The sequence below is a fragment of the Argentina silus genome (assembly GCF_951799395.1).
Source record: "Argentina silus genome assembly, chromosome: X".
NCBI classification, from domain to species: domain Eukaryota; kingdom Metazoa; phylum Chordata; class Actinopteri; order Argentiniformes; family Argentinidae; genus Argentina; species Argentina silus.
Window position 1 is genome coordinate 42,532,986 of NC_139653.1, and position 19,432 is coordinate 42,552,417.

Here is a 19,432-nt window from a genome sequence, read left to right on the forward strand (position 1 = left end):
AAAGAAACGTGGAGAAGTAGACACCTCTAGACACAGATCTAGGATCAGCTTACCCCCCCTAAACTCTAACCTTATCCATTTAGAGGGAAAAACATTAAACCGACCTCAGACCTGCTTCCTAGTCACTGACAAAGCAGGCCTCTGTGGACAGACTTCAGGAGCTGCAGTACACGTTACAGAGATTTGATTTGACTTTTACACTGACGACAGTACATTCTCCACTGGTCAAGAAGACACTTGCATCCACGGTGACATTCACTGAACTAATGTAACAGAGCCATGCTTGTGACAAGTAGCCTAAACTTTCCTGAGACCACAAGACTAAAGTTAGTACTCAGAGCCAAAACCTAGGCTTTAGCTCAGTGGGCTAACACAGCTTTAGGGCATGCAGAGATGACCTAGGGTTTGAACACAGTCGGTCATTATACTGACTTACTGCACACAACTCATCAATATCCAGCACAGTGAGGTCATCCTGCGCCCACTGAGAGAGAAGACCTCCCACCACCACCACCACCACCCTCTACCCACCACCTCCACCAGTACCATCACAGTCTCTACTGTAACAGAACAGGATCCACTCTTAGAAGCACATGTGGAAACAATAACATTGACCTACATCTGAGTGTGGTCTCTGCTTGACTGTAGTGACATCATTGGACTGAGCTAATCATTGTATATATATGTATTGACTATATGTAATGTTGAACGTCTAATGTCTGACATTGATTGAACACCCTACAGGCAAATAGATCAACCTGTGGACAACAGGGGAGGCTGGTAGAGGTAGAAATTGGCTCATTTTAATGCATGGTGTAATACACGTGTGTTTGATACTATTCTGACCCCATTACAATGAGCCCGTCCTCCGATTTCTACCTCCACCAGCCTCCACTGGTGGACAGGTCCTGGCTGTCTTCCAGGGCATGACTAGAGACCGTTTCTCACAAGAGGGCCTCTCTGAGACATGGACCACACTGGCAGGGATCACACATGTAGAGGCAGAAACAATAACAAAGTGTTTCTAGACTGTTCCATTTGTTTTCCAAAAGTGGCTAAATATGACTCACACATGTGGAAGAGTTCTAAGCTCCTAAGGAGAGGCAGGGGCCCCACAATTACTGTAGCCATACAGATGATCTGACATGGAAACAGTGTAAAAAGAAAAGTTGTGTGTTTATAACATGATATAACATGACAATAACAGTGTGCAGCATGGGTTATCCTGGGTTATCATAACTGCATATTTACTATGTCTGTTAGTGATGAACATCTTCGGGGGTGGGTTCCCTGACGCAGATGAAGCTCACTCCTGGACTAGAATGCACTTTCAATGGAAGGTCTTCATTAGATATTTTCTTTACTCCAGGACTTTGCTTAATCTGTGTCCAGGAAACTGTCCCATAATAACCAAGTATATCCTGGATACAATACATTAGATGCAGTTGCCTAGGTGATCAAAGATCTAGATCACATACAGTAGAATGCCATCTCCACCACCACACAGAAACAGCTTGACTTGAGTCAGAAACAGGAATCATTTTTCTGCACATTGAACAGAAGTACATTACTGTATCCAAATGCCTTTGCCTTTTTTAGTCATGCAGCATGTCACATCAATGTTATTGAGGCATGTGTTTTGTACAACGGCTCTGCGTAGTGTAGTGCCTCGGGATACAGTACAAACATAGACATCTCTCTGAGTTCACACACAGATGCAGGGGCAGGTTTACTAAGCCTTTACACCAGGTGTATGGTGTTTTCACCTGTTCCTTCCACAGCAGATTAAACACAACGGTAGAACAGAAAGGTGAAATAAAGGTTATGAGAAGGAATACCATATTAGGTAATATATAAATAGAGATATTAATTGTTTAGCTTTATTTCTAGTGTTTTTTGCCCTATTGAATAAACATGTGCCTACTACACCTGGTGTAAAGCTTTAATACACCTGGCCTATAGAGAGCTGTCCTCCCCTGGTCTGGAAGGTTCCTCTCTCTCTGTCTGTCACTCAGACATGGCACTGTTTACATGTGGTCACCTGCAGTGACAGATCCCAGTATCTACGATTGTAAAGACCCAGTGTGTTAGTGTGTGTCTGTGTGTAGTGTGGTAGTGGGTTTCAGTGGGTTTCAGTAGGTGTTAGTGTGTGTCTGTGTGTGGTGTGGTAGTGGGTTTCAGTGGGTTTTAGTGGGTTTCAGTAGGTGTTAGTGTGTGTTAATGTGTTAGTGTGTTTGTATCAGTGCGTGTTGGTGTGACATAGAACGTGCGACAGGGTGTAGCTGTGTATGTGTATATACAATATGTACTGTGTGTGTGTGTGTGTGTGTGCGTGCGTGCGTGCGGTGTGTGTGTGTGTGTGTTACAGAGATTATATGACCTTTTCACTGAGTGGAAGAACAATCGTCCAGGTCCAGCAGCTCCTTCACCAGTCTCTCTCCAATCTATGTATTAGTGTGTATATGTTTGTGTGTGTGTGTATATATATGTGTGTGTGTGTGTGTGTATATATATGTGTGTGTGTGTGTGTGTATGTGTGTGTGTGTGTGTGTGTGTGCGTGCATGTGTGTGTATGTGTATGTATAGTATGTATGTGTATGTGATGGTGTGTGTATATTACAGACTGTATGGCCATATCACTGCGTAGGAGAGCAGTCGTCCAGATCAAGTAACTCCTTGACCAGTTTCTCTCCGAACTGCGCGCGGCTGTAGCGTTTGACATGGTAGGCATCGGACATCTTGTACAGGATGTAGGCGTTGTTCATGGCGATGGAAATGGTGAGCCAGAACACCTGTTGCCACGTCTTATTTGGCTTGTGGAAGATGAAGTATCTGAGAGGGAGGAGAGAGATGTGATTGGCTATCTAAATACCAGAGGAGGAGGGGAGAGATGTCTACAGAAGAGAACGACCGACGTGATTGGCTTTATTAAATACTTGGGAGGTAAAAGGCAAATCTATTTAAATCTATTTATTTACATAGTAAAAGAATGGCTGGGACTGAAAGATCATACAGCGACCTATTTAATAGGCATTTTCAGAATGCATGATTAGAAAGTTTTTCAGTATGGAAAATGTATGAAAAGTTAGTAAACTTAAAATGCCAGGATGTCATACTAGATTTCCATGTAGTATGATTTCACTGCGTACTAATCAGGAAGTAAATAACGATGTTAGCCCCACAATTCAATGGAGCAGGTACTGCAAAATGTACGGGCTGTAGCAAAATTAAACCAATTACCATGAACAACATAGCTAAGCTACAGATGATGATTTCTCAGTATGAATGAGATGTAGGATGTTCAAATGTGTCACTTACTGCATACATTTCTACTAAACAGTATGGCCTATATACAGTAGTATGTAGTATAGTTAGTATGCAGTATGTACTTTTAGTAATCAGTAGGCAGTATGACCATTGGGTCACAGCCCTTGTGTACAGCTGACACGTCCTGCCTTGGTGCTGTAGGGTGCTACTCACTTGCTGTACTTGTCGTCGTACTTGCAGATGTAGCTGAGGTGAGCGGCGAAGGCCTCAACAGCCAGAGGACACGGGATCTCTCCACTCTTCCTCTTTATGATCACACCTAGAAACAGAACCACACACTCAGAACCACACACTCAGAACCACACACTCAGAATCACACCGAGAACCATAGACCAGGGGAGGCTGGTGGAGGTGGAAATCGGAGGACAGGCTCATTGTAATGCAAGGAACGGAATGAGTAATGGTATCAAACACACGTTTGGTTCCATTCCTCATTCCATGTTTGGTACCATTCCTCATTCCATGTTTGGTACCATTCCTCATTCCATGTTTGGTACCATTCCTCATTCCATTTCATGCATTACAATGAGCCCGTCCTCCGATTTCTACCTCCACCTGCCTCCACTGACACAGACAGGGATCATAGGAACTAGAATATAGGGATGGTGGGCACAGCTCAGGTTTTTTTGCTTCTGTTAAGTTCTTTCAACCCTGTTCCCAAAGAACAAAGGGAAAAGGCGGCACTTCAAAATAGTTGGACAGCAGGACGTCATCTCTTTTAAAAAAGGTTTATTTTCAGCACGATTCTCTGATGAAGGAAAATAAAAAGGTGATATGAGGTGACATTTTGCTGTCCTTTTTTCAAATATTTTGGAGTGCCACCTTTTCCCATTGTTCCATGAACTTGGGATTTAATTTGAAGTCAATGCTATATATGGCAGAGCACCTAGCCAACGGCTGTAACGTCCCACCCTGTTCCTTAGTTTATGTTTGTCTTTGTTTCATGTTATTTCATTTATTCTTTCATGTTTATTTTTGTCTCACCTTGTCTCTCGTTTCAGACACTTCACCACCTGCCCTTGTGTGTTTCCCGCCTGTGTGATTGTGTACCCCGCCCTGATTGGCTTCACCTGTTCCTCATCATCCTTCCCTGCGTATTTAGTCTGTGTGTTCCCATTTCTCTGTGCCAGTTTGTCTTTGTACCTTGTGTCAAGCATTCCAGCGATTTTTCCTAGTGTTGCATATTCCTGGTTATTTTGATCTCTGATAGTGTTTCTGACTTTGCTTTTTGCATAATCTGCTTGACTTTTTGAACTGCCTACCTGTGTACCAAACCCTGCTTTGCCTACCCCCTTCCTGGATTATCTGCCTACCCATTGACTGCCTATTTGTGTACCAAACCTTTTTTGATAGTAAAGACTATTCTATTGGATTTAAGTTTTTGTCTCTGAGTCATGCATTTGAGTCTTCTCCCTAAGTACTCCAGTCTGTGAAGCAGACTTTTGAATATTGTCTCTACTATATAAACATTTAAATATTGTCTCAAAAATTAATTCAATATCTGGAAAGTAATCTCACTGAGTAGTTTTTATGTCATCATAGGAATTATTATTAATATTGTAAATCTAAAAACAAAATTATTAAAACAGAATTATTATTAATATTGTAAATCGAAAAACAGCCTTTTTGAAGGTCGTTGATGCCTCCGCTGGCCACACTGAAAATTTGAAAATGTGCATATGCTACGTAAAGGCCCGTGTCCTACCCGACAGCAGATTTTAGGAAACATTTGTTTGGACTAATACAGAACTCTTTACTGTATGTTCTTCATCATGTGATTTCATTCCTTGATAGCTACCGATTTATCATGGCCATTTAGCAGTATTTTAAAGCTAAAATCTACATACTGGACCTTTAATGTAAGAGACTTACATAAACACATCAGGAGTTAACTGTGTAATTACAGAAACAACTGCAAGAAACTAAAGGGCCTGGGATGATCAGATGTCGACCATTAGCAGCCTCAGATACTGCTGCCTTGACTAAACCTCCATCTGTTCCAGTCATTAAAATCACCCTGAGCTATCTTAGGATAATTATGGTACATTACAATGTTATCTTATGGTAATTACGGTACATCTCACTCAGGCTCCACAGAGAAATGCTGCACGGTTAATTGGAGAGTTACAGAAGAGGAATTGTAAAGGGAATGAGAAATCAAAGATAAGGCACAAACAGTATAATTCATATTTAAATGAAAGGGAATACAAATTTGCAGCCTCAGGTTTTTAAATGTAATTTTGCAGCAGTCTTAATAAAGTCTCATTTTTAGAAACTATCTATATCGCTGTACCTGCTTCTCCATTTTCCAATCATTTCTACATGAATCATGATAATTAAATTTCACAGCCATTTATATTTATATTCAGTAAAACAGAAGTTCTAAAGTACTTTAAAATGAATTGAAGGACGGGCTCATTGTAATGCATGGAACGGAATACGGAATGGTATCAAACACATTCCATGCATTACAATGAGCCCTTCCTCCGATTTCTACCTCCACCAGCCTCCTCTGATTCAAGTGGAAATCATAACCAACCCACCCATCACCAAAAAAAAAAGTCCTAAATCAGTAAAGAATAAAAAAGAATAGAATAAAACAGAATAGTTATTTAATGTTGTGAGGACTGTTGATCAGGACTGTAGGGTTAGGGTCGTAGCATCATTATTGCTCTGATGGATGCAGGCAACCCATTTTGAAAAAATGGTGTGCCATCTATTCTCATTGTTCTCTGACCATGGGATTGTTCTTCAAGGGTTGTAGATTATTACATTTACATTTATGGCATTTAGCAGATGCCTTTATCCAAAGCGACTTACAACAAATACATTTGTTTAAGTAAGTGAATCATCTATCCATTAGTCATCATAAGATAAAGTAATGTTCAGACCAGGGGCCAAAGGCAGTCACAATGCTAGAAAAAGGATTATTATTATTTATTTTTTATTAACAGGAGAGAAACTTGTACAGGGGGGTAGTGGGGGTGAAGAGGTTTTTAGGAGATTATTCCAGACGTTTAGTTTAAAGTCACTTATTTTAAAGCACCACACTAGCTCTGCGTAAGGACAGTGAACATCATAACTAATGTTATAACAGACTCAGTCCGCCTTTGCTCCAGACAGGATTAATTGGGATTGAGATGTTTGGACGACTGTAGGTTTAATTTCCCACCTGGTTTCTCTGTGACCTCTGACCCTTCCTCTTACAGGTCGATATAATTACTGAGACCACACCCAGATAACAGGAAACTAGACACATTCCAAACTGCATTCACATGATATGGAATGATGAAACAAAAACATAGCAAACAACAAGAGTTTTAAAATAATTATTGCTGGGATTATTCAACGTCTTCCCCTTCAGAACCAACTCTTTAGCTGCAAGAAGAATTGAGATTGAGAAATTACCCTGAGCTTTGCTTAGTGGGAGAAATGGAAGTGGGCCGTGTTGCACCAGCTGATCAAAGACATGTGAAGAGTCCCCCCTGAATGAAAGAGAACATTGGTAATGTAGTCTCACCTTGCTTGGTAGGTGAGTATGCATTGGTGAGGAAGCGGAAGTGTCCCTTGTTGTACCAGCTGATCAGGGACATGTTTCCTCTCATCATGGTCTCAGACTGGCCTCTCTGATGGGGTGGCGCAGGGTTAACCAGCATGCTCTGGGGCAGGCCTGTACAGTCGCTCTTCCTGGTGCTCAACAGACCGCAGCAGTAGATCTCTGGTAGGGGCACAGACAGACACAGTTAGCCACTGTGTAAGCCAGCTGAGCTAAAGTCTAAGACCACAGCAGTGGACTATGAACAATGACACACCACTGACTACTCTCTATGAGTGTGGCACACACATCCTCTCCCCTGGTTAGTGTAGTAATGAAGTTGTAACAATGTAGTAACAATGTAGTAACGACGTATTGTGGTAATGATGTGATGAAGAAGCCTGGAGGAGGACAGGGGAAGCAGTCTCTCTCTCTCTCTCTCTCTCTCTCTCTCTCTGTCTCTCTCTCTCTCTCTCTCTCTGACCTCACAACCTCTCACTGCAGAGGACCTGAGACTAAAGTGTTGCTAATTGATGATGATTCACACTGTGTTTGTGTGAGTGTGTGTGAGTGTGTGTGTGTGAGTGTGTGTGAGTGTGTGTGTGTGTGTGTGTGTGTGTGTGTGTGTGTGTGTGTGTGTGTGTGTCCGCTGCAGGGCTACAGGTGTTCTACTGTACATATCCATAATAACCCCAGGATATGGCACGTCACCTGTTTAGTGTATGGTACACAGTCACAGTGAGGTTGTTAGGGGGTGGCAGGCAAGAACACACAACAAGAGAGGTTGAAAGAAAGAGATAGAGAGAGGCAGGGAGAAAGAGAGCAAAGAAATATATACTGAATGATGAAGCATGCTATTTAGTGGGTGGTGCAGAGAGGAAGAGATAGAAAGAGAGCATGGGGGAGGACAATCAGAGAGAGGGAGAGTAGAGGTTGAGAGAAATAGAGAGAGAGAGAGAGAGAGAGAGAGACAGAGAGAGAGAGAGACAGAGAGAAAGACAGCAAAGAAAAGTGTAGGAAAGATGCTATTTAGTGGGTGGACAGAAGTAGCACAATGCTGTTTTCTCTGTGTTCTGTCAAGGTTAACTTCTATTGACTGTTCCTCCTTTTCTCTGCTATCCTGAGGATAGCACAGTAGCACATGGTAATTAAAAACTGCAGGGGACGAGGAGATCCTGATGAAGATTGAGATTAGGTTCTGTACAGTGAGGAAAGAGAGAGAGAGAGAGAGAGAGAGAGAGAGGGGGGAAAAAGAGAGATATAGAGAGGAAGAGAGAGAGAGAAGGAGACAGAGTAAGAGAGGGATAGTAGGCAAGAGAGAGTAAGAAGAGAGTGGATAGAGAGATAGAGAAAGAGCTGGAAAAGAAAGCAGAAGAGAGAGGGAGACAGAGGAGAATAGATTGAGAGAAGGGAGAATACAGAGAGAGGAGATTTAGAGGGGCACAGTGGTGAAAGATAGCGATCAAGCTATACCCTGTTTCTCGAACTCCTGGAAGAGGTTGAGGCTGGTGATGCTGGGTCCGGTGAAGATGACAGAGTTGCATCCTGATAGGTTGTGACAGAGCTGTTTGGCCACCATGCTGTGGAGCTGAGGTTTGTTCTTCAGCGTCCCCAGACCGTCTGGGCCCTGGCCCTCCTTCAAGTGCACATAGATCTGGACAGGGGTACAGGAGGGAGCAATGTCACATGACGTGACTGACGGGGTTTGAACGTGCGTCATTTCAAAGCCTATGGAAATCATCCCAAAAAAAGGAACTGGATCTAGTATGTTGGCTTGTTGGCTTAGCTCCAATAAATAACAATTGAAGAAAATTATAAAAACAAAAATGTATGTGGTTTTCAAATCATAAAAAACAAAACAAAGCTGATAGTTCAGCTAAAGACAGTGTAATTGTCATAAAATACACACAAAAATGACCACGATGGATTCACTCTTCCCACCAACTGGTGCCCAGCCACCTTGCCAGCCCCGGGTCTATTCCCCAGGCATGGTGCAGCAGTCGTTAGTCTTATTACATGCACACCCTTATTATAAGCAATCCCATTATGCTCTCCCCCCTCCCTCTCCCCCCTGCCTCTTCCCCTCCCTCTCCGCCTCCCCTTCCCTCTTCCCCCTCCATCTCCCCTTCCCTGCTCCGCCAACACAGACCTACTGTACTTTGCCAACCCATTGTTCTGTCCTATAGGCCTGGTGCAGCAGTCATTTATTATAGGCCCACCCAGATCAGAGAATAATTACCCTAAGTGGCCTCGCTGTCTCCCTCTCTCTGCTCCAACCGCTGGCTGGCTGGCCCGGCCATCCCCATCGCACTAATGCGTTTCCATTGATTCACTCCATTAACTTTCCTACTTATTTCTTTGGGGGTTTTTTCCCCCTTATGGCACATTTCACTTTAAGTGAAGTTGATTCAGAGCCATAGAAAAGAAACCAGGAGGCTTGTTAAGTAACCAGTACATTAGTAAAGAAACGAGTAGGCTTGTAAAGTAACCAGTAGATTTGTAAATTAACCAGTAGATTTGTAAATAAACCAGTAGGCTTGTAAATAAACCAGTAGGTTTGTAAAGAAACCAGAAGATTGTAAATAAACCAGTATGTTTGTAAAGAAACCAGTAGGGTTGTAAAGAAACTTGTAGGTTTTTAAATAAACCAATAGGTTTGTAAATACACTAGTAGGATGTATTGGGTGCGTGAGGTAAGGTCACTTGACACAATGAATAAAATGGATATTCCCATGCAGAGCAACATTCTGAGGGAATTGTTTTGTTCTGATCTCTATCCAGCTGGCTGATTGAGTGTGTTTGTGTGTGTTTTTGTGTGTGTGTTTGTGTGTGTGTGTGTGTTTGAGTGAATGATGAACAGAGTGTGACTGCCCTGGCCTGGTCTGGCCCCTCCGTGCCGCAGTGCTGTTCTCCAGTCTAGATGAACTGCCGTCTTACGTAAGGCCTGGTACAGGCGTAGGGGTTTTTGAAGTTGGCACGGTGCTGTGTAAATCTAAGATACTACGTACACTCCACTCCTCCCTGATTTCTGATACTTTGTTTTTCTTCTTTCTCATTTCTTTCTCACCCTTTCTCTCTCTCTTTCTCTATTCACACAGATGCATGCACCCACGCACCCACGCACGCACACACACATGCATCCACCCACACACACACACACACACAGACACACACACACACACACACACACACACGCACACACACACACACACACACACGCACACACACACTCTCTCAGTCTCTCTCTGTACCTGACAGATGAAGCCGGTGGAAGTACACTGTCGGACCCAGAGGCTGAACTTCCTCTTCTTCCTCTTCCTCAGCTCTCTCTCCGTACAGGTGGTGATGAAGACTGGGTCCTCGTCAATCAGAGGCTCATGGAGAACCTAAGCACAGGGGGAGAGATGGGTTAGCAGTGTGTATGTGTGTGTGTGTGTGTGTGTGTGTGTGTGTGTGTGTGTGTGTGTGTGTGTGTGTGTGTGTGTGTGTGTGTGTGCGCGTGCGTGCATGTAGTTGTGTGTGTGAGTGTGTGTTTGTGCGCATGTGTGTGTTTATAAACTGTGTATAACCCCTCAAATCTGAAGGACATTAAGGTGGAGGGAGGGAGCAGGCATTGATTTGTTTTGATGAGGCAATATCCTGTTGCTTGAGACACCTGCCTGCCTTACACAGAGGTGAAAAGAATGGCAATAAGACAGTTGACCAGAAAGGGTTTGTTGTTGTAAACAGTTGGGAAAAACTGTTGCAACTGTTCATAGCTTTCTCCAATCTCATAATCAAAAACACAACATACTTTCGGGGTGAAATCAATCCATGTTCTGTTGACATGTGAGCCCCTGATTCCTTTACTGAACATTTCCTGCTTAAGTATTCTGTCTCCTACAGATCTACATATGCTCTATTGGTCTCAGTAGCCTACAGGGGCTGGGTGTGTATAAAACCCATCACTAACCCACACCAGTAAACTCAGTGAGAGCAAAGAAACAGATGACCTCATAAAAGAGAGCTCCATCTGTCTCCTCCCTCTGTTGCTACCACCCTGCAGTGTGTATCGACTGACACGTCGTATGTTAGCTGAGATAACAGGTTGGTCTGAGCTCTGGGAGTCATTACCTGGGGGAGGAAGAGCTAGAGATGGACACTGAGGTGGAGAAAAAGACACAACTGAAAAAAAAAGAAAACTGCTATTTGCTTGTTTGTCTATTGTGTGAAATCTCTACAGTATACAGACGTGTGTGTTATACACAGTCGTGAGAAAGAAGTCTATAGCTAAGCGCAATTGTCTGTGTGACCAACCTCAGCAATTTTGGAATTCTCACTAAAATAATTCATATGCCAGCAATACACTCTCTCTCTCCTCTCTCTCTCTCTTTCGCTCTTTCTCTTTCTCTTTGTCTGCCTTTCCCGCCTACCTCTCTCTCTGCCCACTCCTAAAAGTAGAAACTCTGGTTAATAAGCTGCCTTATGTAAAACACCCTACTGAGTTGCTGTATCAATGCCGCCGTTCAGTCGTGTTCATTAGAACAGAACGCAGCCGGTCAGTCCACAGACAGAAGGCAGCTGGTGGAGTTGGACAGACCCCGGTAGACACTCTCTTTCTTCCCCACAGCCTGAGAGGAGACATATATTATTCAGACGCAACAACATTCATCCACCCCAATCTCTCCTCCAGTCAGATCAGTCTGTTCCCAATCCCCTACCTCAGCGTCACCCAGAAAAGCTCAACCAAAGAGATAGGCTACAGTTATTAGCTACCACATCACTCATCTCAACAACCAGCTGTGAGTCTGTTCCCTACCATACTGTACATCAATATAGGCCCAATCCCATTTCTTATTTTTACCCCTACCCCTCTTTTTCGAGTGCCCCTCGCTTTTCAACTTGCCCCTCAGAACACAGTTACAAGGGGTAGTGGTTGAAATCTTCTGCTATGAAATGGAACAACCGTTCAAGACCCTGATACGTCATCAGTAGTTGTCGATGGCGTTTACGTTAACAGACGCGACAAGTTTGTTGCCGGACATTTCGAATCTCAATGACGTCTTCAGCTTCATATGCCATCAAAGGGGGGAAATGCGACATAGAAATATGTCAAAATGCAGGACTGTCATGCACATTAAAACAATGTTGTAACATTAGCTAGCTAGCTAGAGATATCAGCATACTAGCGATTTTTTGTTACGCTTGTTATAAAGAAAAGTCTATAATAAATTGAAACGACATTAAACTAAGATGATATGACGGTTATCATAATTTTTAAATCTTTATTAACGAAGAAAATACTTACATTTGTGGTATTCTTTTGTTGCTTGTGCAGCGTTCGCCACCATCTTGCCGATGATTCGCAAGGCATTTTGGGAGATTTCTCATAACAATTGGTTTTGAGTGTGCCTCTGAAAAACCTTTCTTTGGAGGGCCATGTAGCCCTACCACTTCACCCTACCCCTCTATCCCAACAAGAATCGGGACACCCTACCCCTACACGTGAACGCGCAAAATGGAGGGGTAGGGCGAAGTGGTAGGGGCAAGGGGTGTATTGGGATTGAGCCATAGAGTTCTTTGCACGTTGTCAGAAATAAATCTCTTAGACTTCTCTAAATGTTATTCACAAGAGTGCTGGTCCTCAATTTACAGCAATAACTTGAAAGAAAAGTGAATGAAATGAAAGAAAACGGGACACACGCTAAAATAGGTTGAACCAGTGCTGGCTCACTTTCTGTTTTTGTTATTTTATGATTATATCAAAAGAAATATAAGTTCAACCAATTTTTGAGTGCGTCCCGTTTTATTTCTCAATAAAACCATACTGTACGTCCCACCCCTCATCCCAGCCTTGAGGGGTTACATCCCCACCTCTCATCCCAGCCATGAGGGGTTACATCCCCACCCCTCATCCCAGCCTTGAGGGGTTGCATCCCCACCCCTCATCCCAGCCTTGAGGGGTTGCATCCCCACCCCTAATCCCAGCCTTGAGGGGTTGCATCCCCACCCCTCATCCCAGCCTTGAGGGGTTGCATCCCCACCCCTCATCCCAGCCATGAGGGGTTACATCCCCACCCCTCATCCCAGCCTTGAGGGGTTGCATCCCCACCCCTCATCCCAGCCTTGAGGGGTTGCATCCCTACCCCTAATCCCAGCCTTGAGGGGTTACATCCCCACCCCTCATCCCAGCCTTGAGGGGTTGCATCCCCACCCCTCATCCCAGCCTTGAGGGGTTGCATCCCTACCCCTAATCCCAGCCTTGAGGGGTTACATCCCCACCCCTCATCCCAGCCTTGAGGGGTTGGAGTGTACAAGCTGAGTGTATTCAACTTCTGTTACTGGATCTTCTAAAACACTTAACGAAACACTGAGTTAACCAGATACTGAATGGAAAACAGCTTGTCCTCCTCACACTGTTCAGAGGGTTCATATACTGAGAAATATAGTTCACAGAAAACAGCATGAAACATAGTTCAACAGTATGTCTGTGTGAGAGAGTATTTGCATAAGCAACTGATGAACGTACCGTCTGCGTTTAATGGCTTGGCCTTGTAGAGAGAAGCTGAGCCTCTGCATCTGAGGAGATAGTAAAGCTGTCTGTCAGCTACATAGGCCTGTTCTCTGCTGTGCTGCTGTGTCCTGCCTAAGGGTACTGACCTCTAGATCAGAGGTACCTGTAAGGGTGTAGGTCTGCCCTGCTACCCCATGCTACCCCACACTACCCCTGCTCTACTCTCTCTGTACTATCTATCACTCAGTGAAGTTTAGAGCAATCCCTCTCCCTCAGCTCTGACAAGAAAGTCGGCCTCATTTCCATCTCCAGTCCTCCTACAGAGAGGGGAAGGTGCCCTCTCAGCACTCTTTTCTCTCTCTCTCTCTCTCTCTCGTTGTCTTTCTTCTCTCTCGCTGTCTGTGTTATACTCTCCTCTCTTCCCATCAGCTCCAGGAGGCAGTACCACAGCCCTTTGATCTGTGTCTGACAGGGAACCTACGCACACACGCGCACGCATGCACGCGCACGCACACACACACACACACACAGACACACCACAGGACGCACGCACACACACACACACACACACACACACACACACACACACACACACACACACACACACACACACACACACACACACACACACACACACACACACACACACACACACAACACAAAGACAAAGACAAAGACAAAGAATCTACATCTCTCTCTGATGGTCAGGAGGGAGCAAACTGAGGCAGGATCCTGTCAGTGATCTGAGTCCAATCCTCTGCTGACACACTGGAAGCGCCCCAGAACTATTCTGAGACACAAGCTTGACATAATGTTGAATATTTGAATAAACATTTGCATTTCAAATCGTACCAGCCTCACTCTCCCCCTGAAATTGAACAGAGTCAGGTGATCGGGTATGTCAATGTGAATGGGGTACAAATTAGGGTAAAGGACGGCAACAGAGAACGCTGGCTACTGTACAGTATACATGTATCATGCTTTGACATATGAATTTCCTTCCTGGTATACCCAGTAAGCTCAGGGAGATGTCCTAAATCTGGTGATGTCCCAGTTAGATACAGTCTTTGGACTCAGATACAGCTCTCTGGAGTCCTCGTGGAATAACACAGATTACTAATCTGACTGACCCCCCTCTTTGAGTCTGAACCCAAACCACAGATTAGGATAACCTAACTTCCTGACATGTGACAGCTATAGTCCCATGATCATCTCTGTTAAGTCAATATTCTGAACTCCAGGGTGAAATTACCCCTAGGCACAAATGTGGGATCATCTAATCCTCCCCAAATCCTATCCTAGAGGGGAAAATACAAAACTGAACCAAGACCAGCATCTATGGGCAGCCTCCTCCTCTTTTATATTTTGGCTGAAAATGCCAGCCCGGTTCTTATTGGCACAGAACCACAGCAGAAGACTGGCTGTCCTACTTCCAGAAGAGTGAACATGGCCAAGTGAAATCCCTGTGGTAAGGTCTAAACTGGCTCATGTCAATCATTCAGATGCTATAAGGACATTATCTGTACTTGGCTTGTTCCTGAACCTCACCTCAACATTTTACCAATGTTTTTTTTCTTATGTGAATTGCTCTGGGTATGTGATAGAAGCGTTATACAAATAAAATGCTATTATCATATTATTATGATTATGATTATTAATAATAATTACTATTATTATTATTATTATTATTATTATTATCAAACAATCCTCTGTTGATACACCAAGTTGACACACCAAGTTTTTTAATTAGACAGAAACATCGACTCTATACATAGAGCACTGCCTAGCGTGCTGAATAAAACATGTGTCTGTTCTAAAGGGCAGCCTACCTGAACACCATGTTCTGTGTGAGTCAGTTCTAAATGTGGATAGAGTTCATCACAGCCCTGTTTCAAAGTCTGTATAATGGATGAGGATTCCCCACAATTTAAAGTGCTTTGAGTAAATGTACCCTATAAAAAGGGTATTATTATTCCCTACCTGTGTCTGTGAGGGTTTGAAGGTGCAGCCGAATGACTGCTGCAGAGAGTCCAGGAAGGGTTGGATCTTATAGAGCCCCTGACTGCCCCCATGACTGGACCTGAAGGCCACGATGTGGAAGTACTTGAGGATCTTCTCGAAGCGCGCCTGGCTCATCTTCAAGGCAATGCTGCGGTTGCTGAAGAAGCCTCCGCTCCAGATGCTGAGGACAGACTCGCAGCGCTGGACGCTGGTGGAGGTCACAAACCCTAGGAAGGCCTTCATCTCGGCGGTGGTCACGTTGCGCCAGCCCTCGTCAGTCCCAAAGCGCTCCTGGAACTTCTTGGCGTACATGTTGGTCTGGGTGACCATGTTCTGGATGGCGTTGTCTGGAACGAAGAGTTGGAAGAAGTCCAGGGCCGTGGCAGTGGAAGGGAGCCTTTGGGCCGGGCCTGGGATGGAAGGAGAGGGAATGGTTAAATACAGCAGAGAGAGAGAGAGAGAGAGAGAGAGAGAGAGAGAGAGAGAGAGAGAAAGAGAGAGAGAGAAAGACGGGTAGAGAGTCAAAGAGACAGAAAACGATTATAAAATACAAATAAGAATAATTTCTTTCTTGTGCTGAATGAATAGCCTTACTTTATTGCCACAGTGTCTTGTTTCTTTATCAAAAGTTTATCCCAAGGTTGTGTCCAGGGACACTCTATGCATCATGAGTCAGAAAATAGAGTGAGTCAGAAAATAGAATTCAATCATCAACACAATAAAACAACAGAAGCACTTCTCTGGTCTGTAAAATGACACCTTCCTGCCCACACACCCACAGCCCACATTCAAAAGCTTCTCTCCTGCAATCCAACAGCTCCATTCACTCGGTAAATGACTAATCTTTCTGAGAAGACAGTCACTGAATTTCAATATTTACATAATAAGCTTGTTTTGTGTTCAAACAGAACTGACCTATTCATATATACACCATCATCTAGCTAGAGTCTGTTATTTGGACAATAGTAGAGCCTTGGGCTGCAGTTAACATCTATTCTAAATGACAGGGAACATACTGTCATCACAACATGGAAAATGTGTTTTGGAGCTGGAGGGAAGGGTTCCGTTGGCATATGCCAGTAGAGTATTTATGAAAATATTAATTTCATATGAGAAGACAATGTTAAAAAATCTAATCAACAAGGTCAGATGTATTGTACCATGATTATTTAGCTAGCCCTAATGTCCAGCTTTGATCCCTAGATGGACTTCAATATAAACAGATATATTCTAAGGACCGGTTTCTCCTGATCCAAATTAATCGTAGTTTTAGACTTAGATCACACTTCAAATGGAAAATCCACACTGAAGATGCTTTTCTGATCGGTGTCTGAGAAACCAGCCCTAAAATGTATACATAACTTTGTTTGATCAAGTCCAGTACTGATCCTATTAAAGGATCAAGTCAAGGCAAAGCTGATGAGGGAAACTCTGACCTCCTGATTGGCTAGGTGAAAGTTTAAATCCACCTCTCAGGTAAGGCGGTCACCTCACACTTTTGAGAGTCCCCCCGCAGACATCTTATTAATAGTTTGAGCATCTGTAGGCTATCCACTGCAAATGTGTTGGCATGCAACAACCCACTAGGGTTAATATTAGTCTCATGTTTTGGCTCCCTGGGGGAAATTCCTGGGCTTTAGCTCAGCAAGCTAACACAGTCTTGTGGCGTGCAAACAACTCAAGTTTTAACCCAGTCAGTCACACTGGCACTTGGCAAAGCCAGACTGAAGGAGTTAAAGTTTGTTTATTCTCTTGTTCTCTCCCCACCTATAAACTAAGTACATCCACTGGAGTAGGAACAAGCCTCTGGACAGCGGTAGAACTTGAAGCCCAGTCTCAAACATCTATTTCATTATCTCTAACGACTGATGTGAGGGAGAGAGAGACGGGTCCCCTGGCCTTCTCTATCTGTACAGAGCTTTTGGGTTGGCCAGCTGGTAAAACCAACCATCCAGAGGGAAGACTCACTGTGAGCTCCTGTTTAACACTGAGCCAGAGAGGTACGAACAGAAACAGGGTCTTAAATGGGCCATAATTAAAACCTGAGTTTGATGTTTAAACAGGTTTGAAGCTGAAGTATGGACATAAGAAAGAGCAGTAAGGAGTGGTCAGACAGAGAGAGACAGACCAATGGATGGACAGATAAACAGACAGACAGACAGACAGATAGATAGATAGATAGACAGACATAGCAACAGACAGCTGGACAGACGAACAGATAAGCAGACAGACAGACATAACAACAGACAGACTGACTGACAGACAGACGGACAGACAGAGATGCAAACAGACAGACAGGCAGTCAAACAGACAGGCAGGCAGGCAGACAGACAAAGAAAAAGGCAGACAGACAGACAAGCAGACAGACAGACAGACATGCAAACAGACAGACAGATAGATAGACAGTGGTAGCTCAGCTCACAGAGCAGACAGTAGACTCTGCTCCAAGTCAGTAGACTCTACAACATCCAAATACAGCATGACTGACTCAGCAGGGAATATCTCAACAGACATGCCTTCTCCGTCTGCCATACTGGGTGACTCATTTTCATATTAAACTGAATTCATGGGGAAAATATGAACCGTGAAATAAGGAATCACTATAGAGGAATAGAATTGTTTTATCTCTTTGAGGAAGATTCCCCATTTGGTGGGACATATATTTTTTCCACATTTTCTCAAATGTTCATCAACCTATACTACCTCCCTCCCTCTCTTTTCTGACAGCAGAGGATTATGGATTTTAAAATTCCGCTGGAAGTGCAGATACAGTGTGAGAGACGAGTCTCAAACACATTCCACTACAGATAGACATAGCAACAGAAAGACAGACATAGCAACAGACTGACAAACAGCAACAGACAGACAGTCAGACAGACAGACAGACAGACATAGCAACAGACAGACAGACAGACAGACAGACAGAAAGACATAGCAACAGACAGACAGACAGACAGACAGACAGACAGACAGACAGACAGATATAGCAACAGACAGACGGACACTACAGGAACTACATTACCCTATTGTACATAATCCTGCCTTTCTAGGTGATATTCAACCTAGGTGGAGCTCTGTTATTAGAGACACAAACAGCCACTGGGTAGAGCTGAAGGAACAAGTCTTTTAAGACGTAATCTGTAGGAGATTAACATGTATTAGGATAGAATGAGAGGGTGGTTGTGTGGTTACTCTGGTTGCCTTCTAAATAGACAGCTAGAGTATGTAAGCCTACTGCAAAGTAACAACCATGAAATGGGATGATAATCTAATTACTGTATTATGAAATGGGATGATAATCTAATTACTGTATTATGTTGGTTGATGATCTTTGTCTGCCAGATACAGAGGCAGAATACCTTTTAGATAGGAGTAGTTCTGATAATCATACAAGGGTGCTATGTTTAAGGTGAAGTCAAAGGCATTTCGCCACCTTTACATGGATACATTACATATTCTATTCTATGCTATTCTGTTCTATTCTATTCTGTTCTATTCTGTAACATCAGAGATGAGATACGTATGTGCATACCACTCAACATGGTGGGACAGGAATGTAATTCACAGTCCCTCTAGGATAAGAATGTTACATAATCCATGATATTTGTAATCCTGGGCATGTACATATGTCATCCTTGTAATCTACCGGGATTATTAACCTACAGTACATGTATATAAAATAAGGTTGAAACCTTACTACTCATACTGTATTCTCTCTCATTTGGATATAATGGAAGAGAATAGAATAGCACAGAATAGCACAGAATGGAACAGAATAGAATAGAATAGAATAGAACAGAATAGAATAGAATAGAACAGAACAGAACAGAACAGAACAGAACAGAACAGAACAGAATAGAATAGAATAGAATAGAATAGAATAGAATAGAATAGAATAGAACAGAACAGAACAGAACAGAACAGAACAGAATAGAACAGAACAGAACAGAACAGAATAGAATAGAACAGAACAGAACAGAACAGAACAGAATAGAATAGAATAGAATAGAATAGAATAGAATAGAATAGAATAGAAACATTATGTATTTGTCCATCTATTACAACAGGAAGTTGTT

At 43.3% G+C, this 19,432-nt stretch overlaps 1 protein-coding gene across 1 annotated transcript in view; it reads right to left on the minus strand.

The window, feature by feature from the left end:
- Positions 1-609: 609 nt before the first annotated feature.
- The window catches only part of pgbd5 (piggyBac transposable element derived 5), a 22,787-nt gene continuing 3,964 nt past the window's right edge, over positions 610-19,432 (minus strand). Inside the window, exons 2-7 of the mRNA XM_083696109.1 lie at positions 15,336-15,766; positions 10,114-10,248; positions 8,336-8,516; positions 6,848-7,045; positions 3,481-3,586; positions 610-2,832 (exon numbers count right to left, since the gene is read on the minus strand). Of these exons, the coding sequence (XP_083552235.1) occupies positions 2,637-2,832; positions 3,481-3,586; positions 6,848-7,045; positions 8,336-8,516; positions 10,114-10,248; positions 15,336-15,766 (1,247 nt within the window). The 3' untranslated portion in view covers positions 610-2,636. The remainder of the gene's footprint in view (positions 2,833-3,480; positions 3,587-6,847; positions 7,046-8,335; positions 8,517-10,113; positions 10,249-15,335; positions 15,767-19,432) is intronic.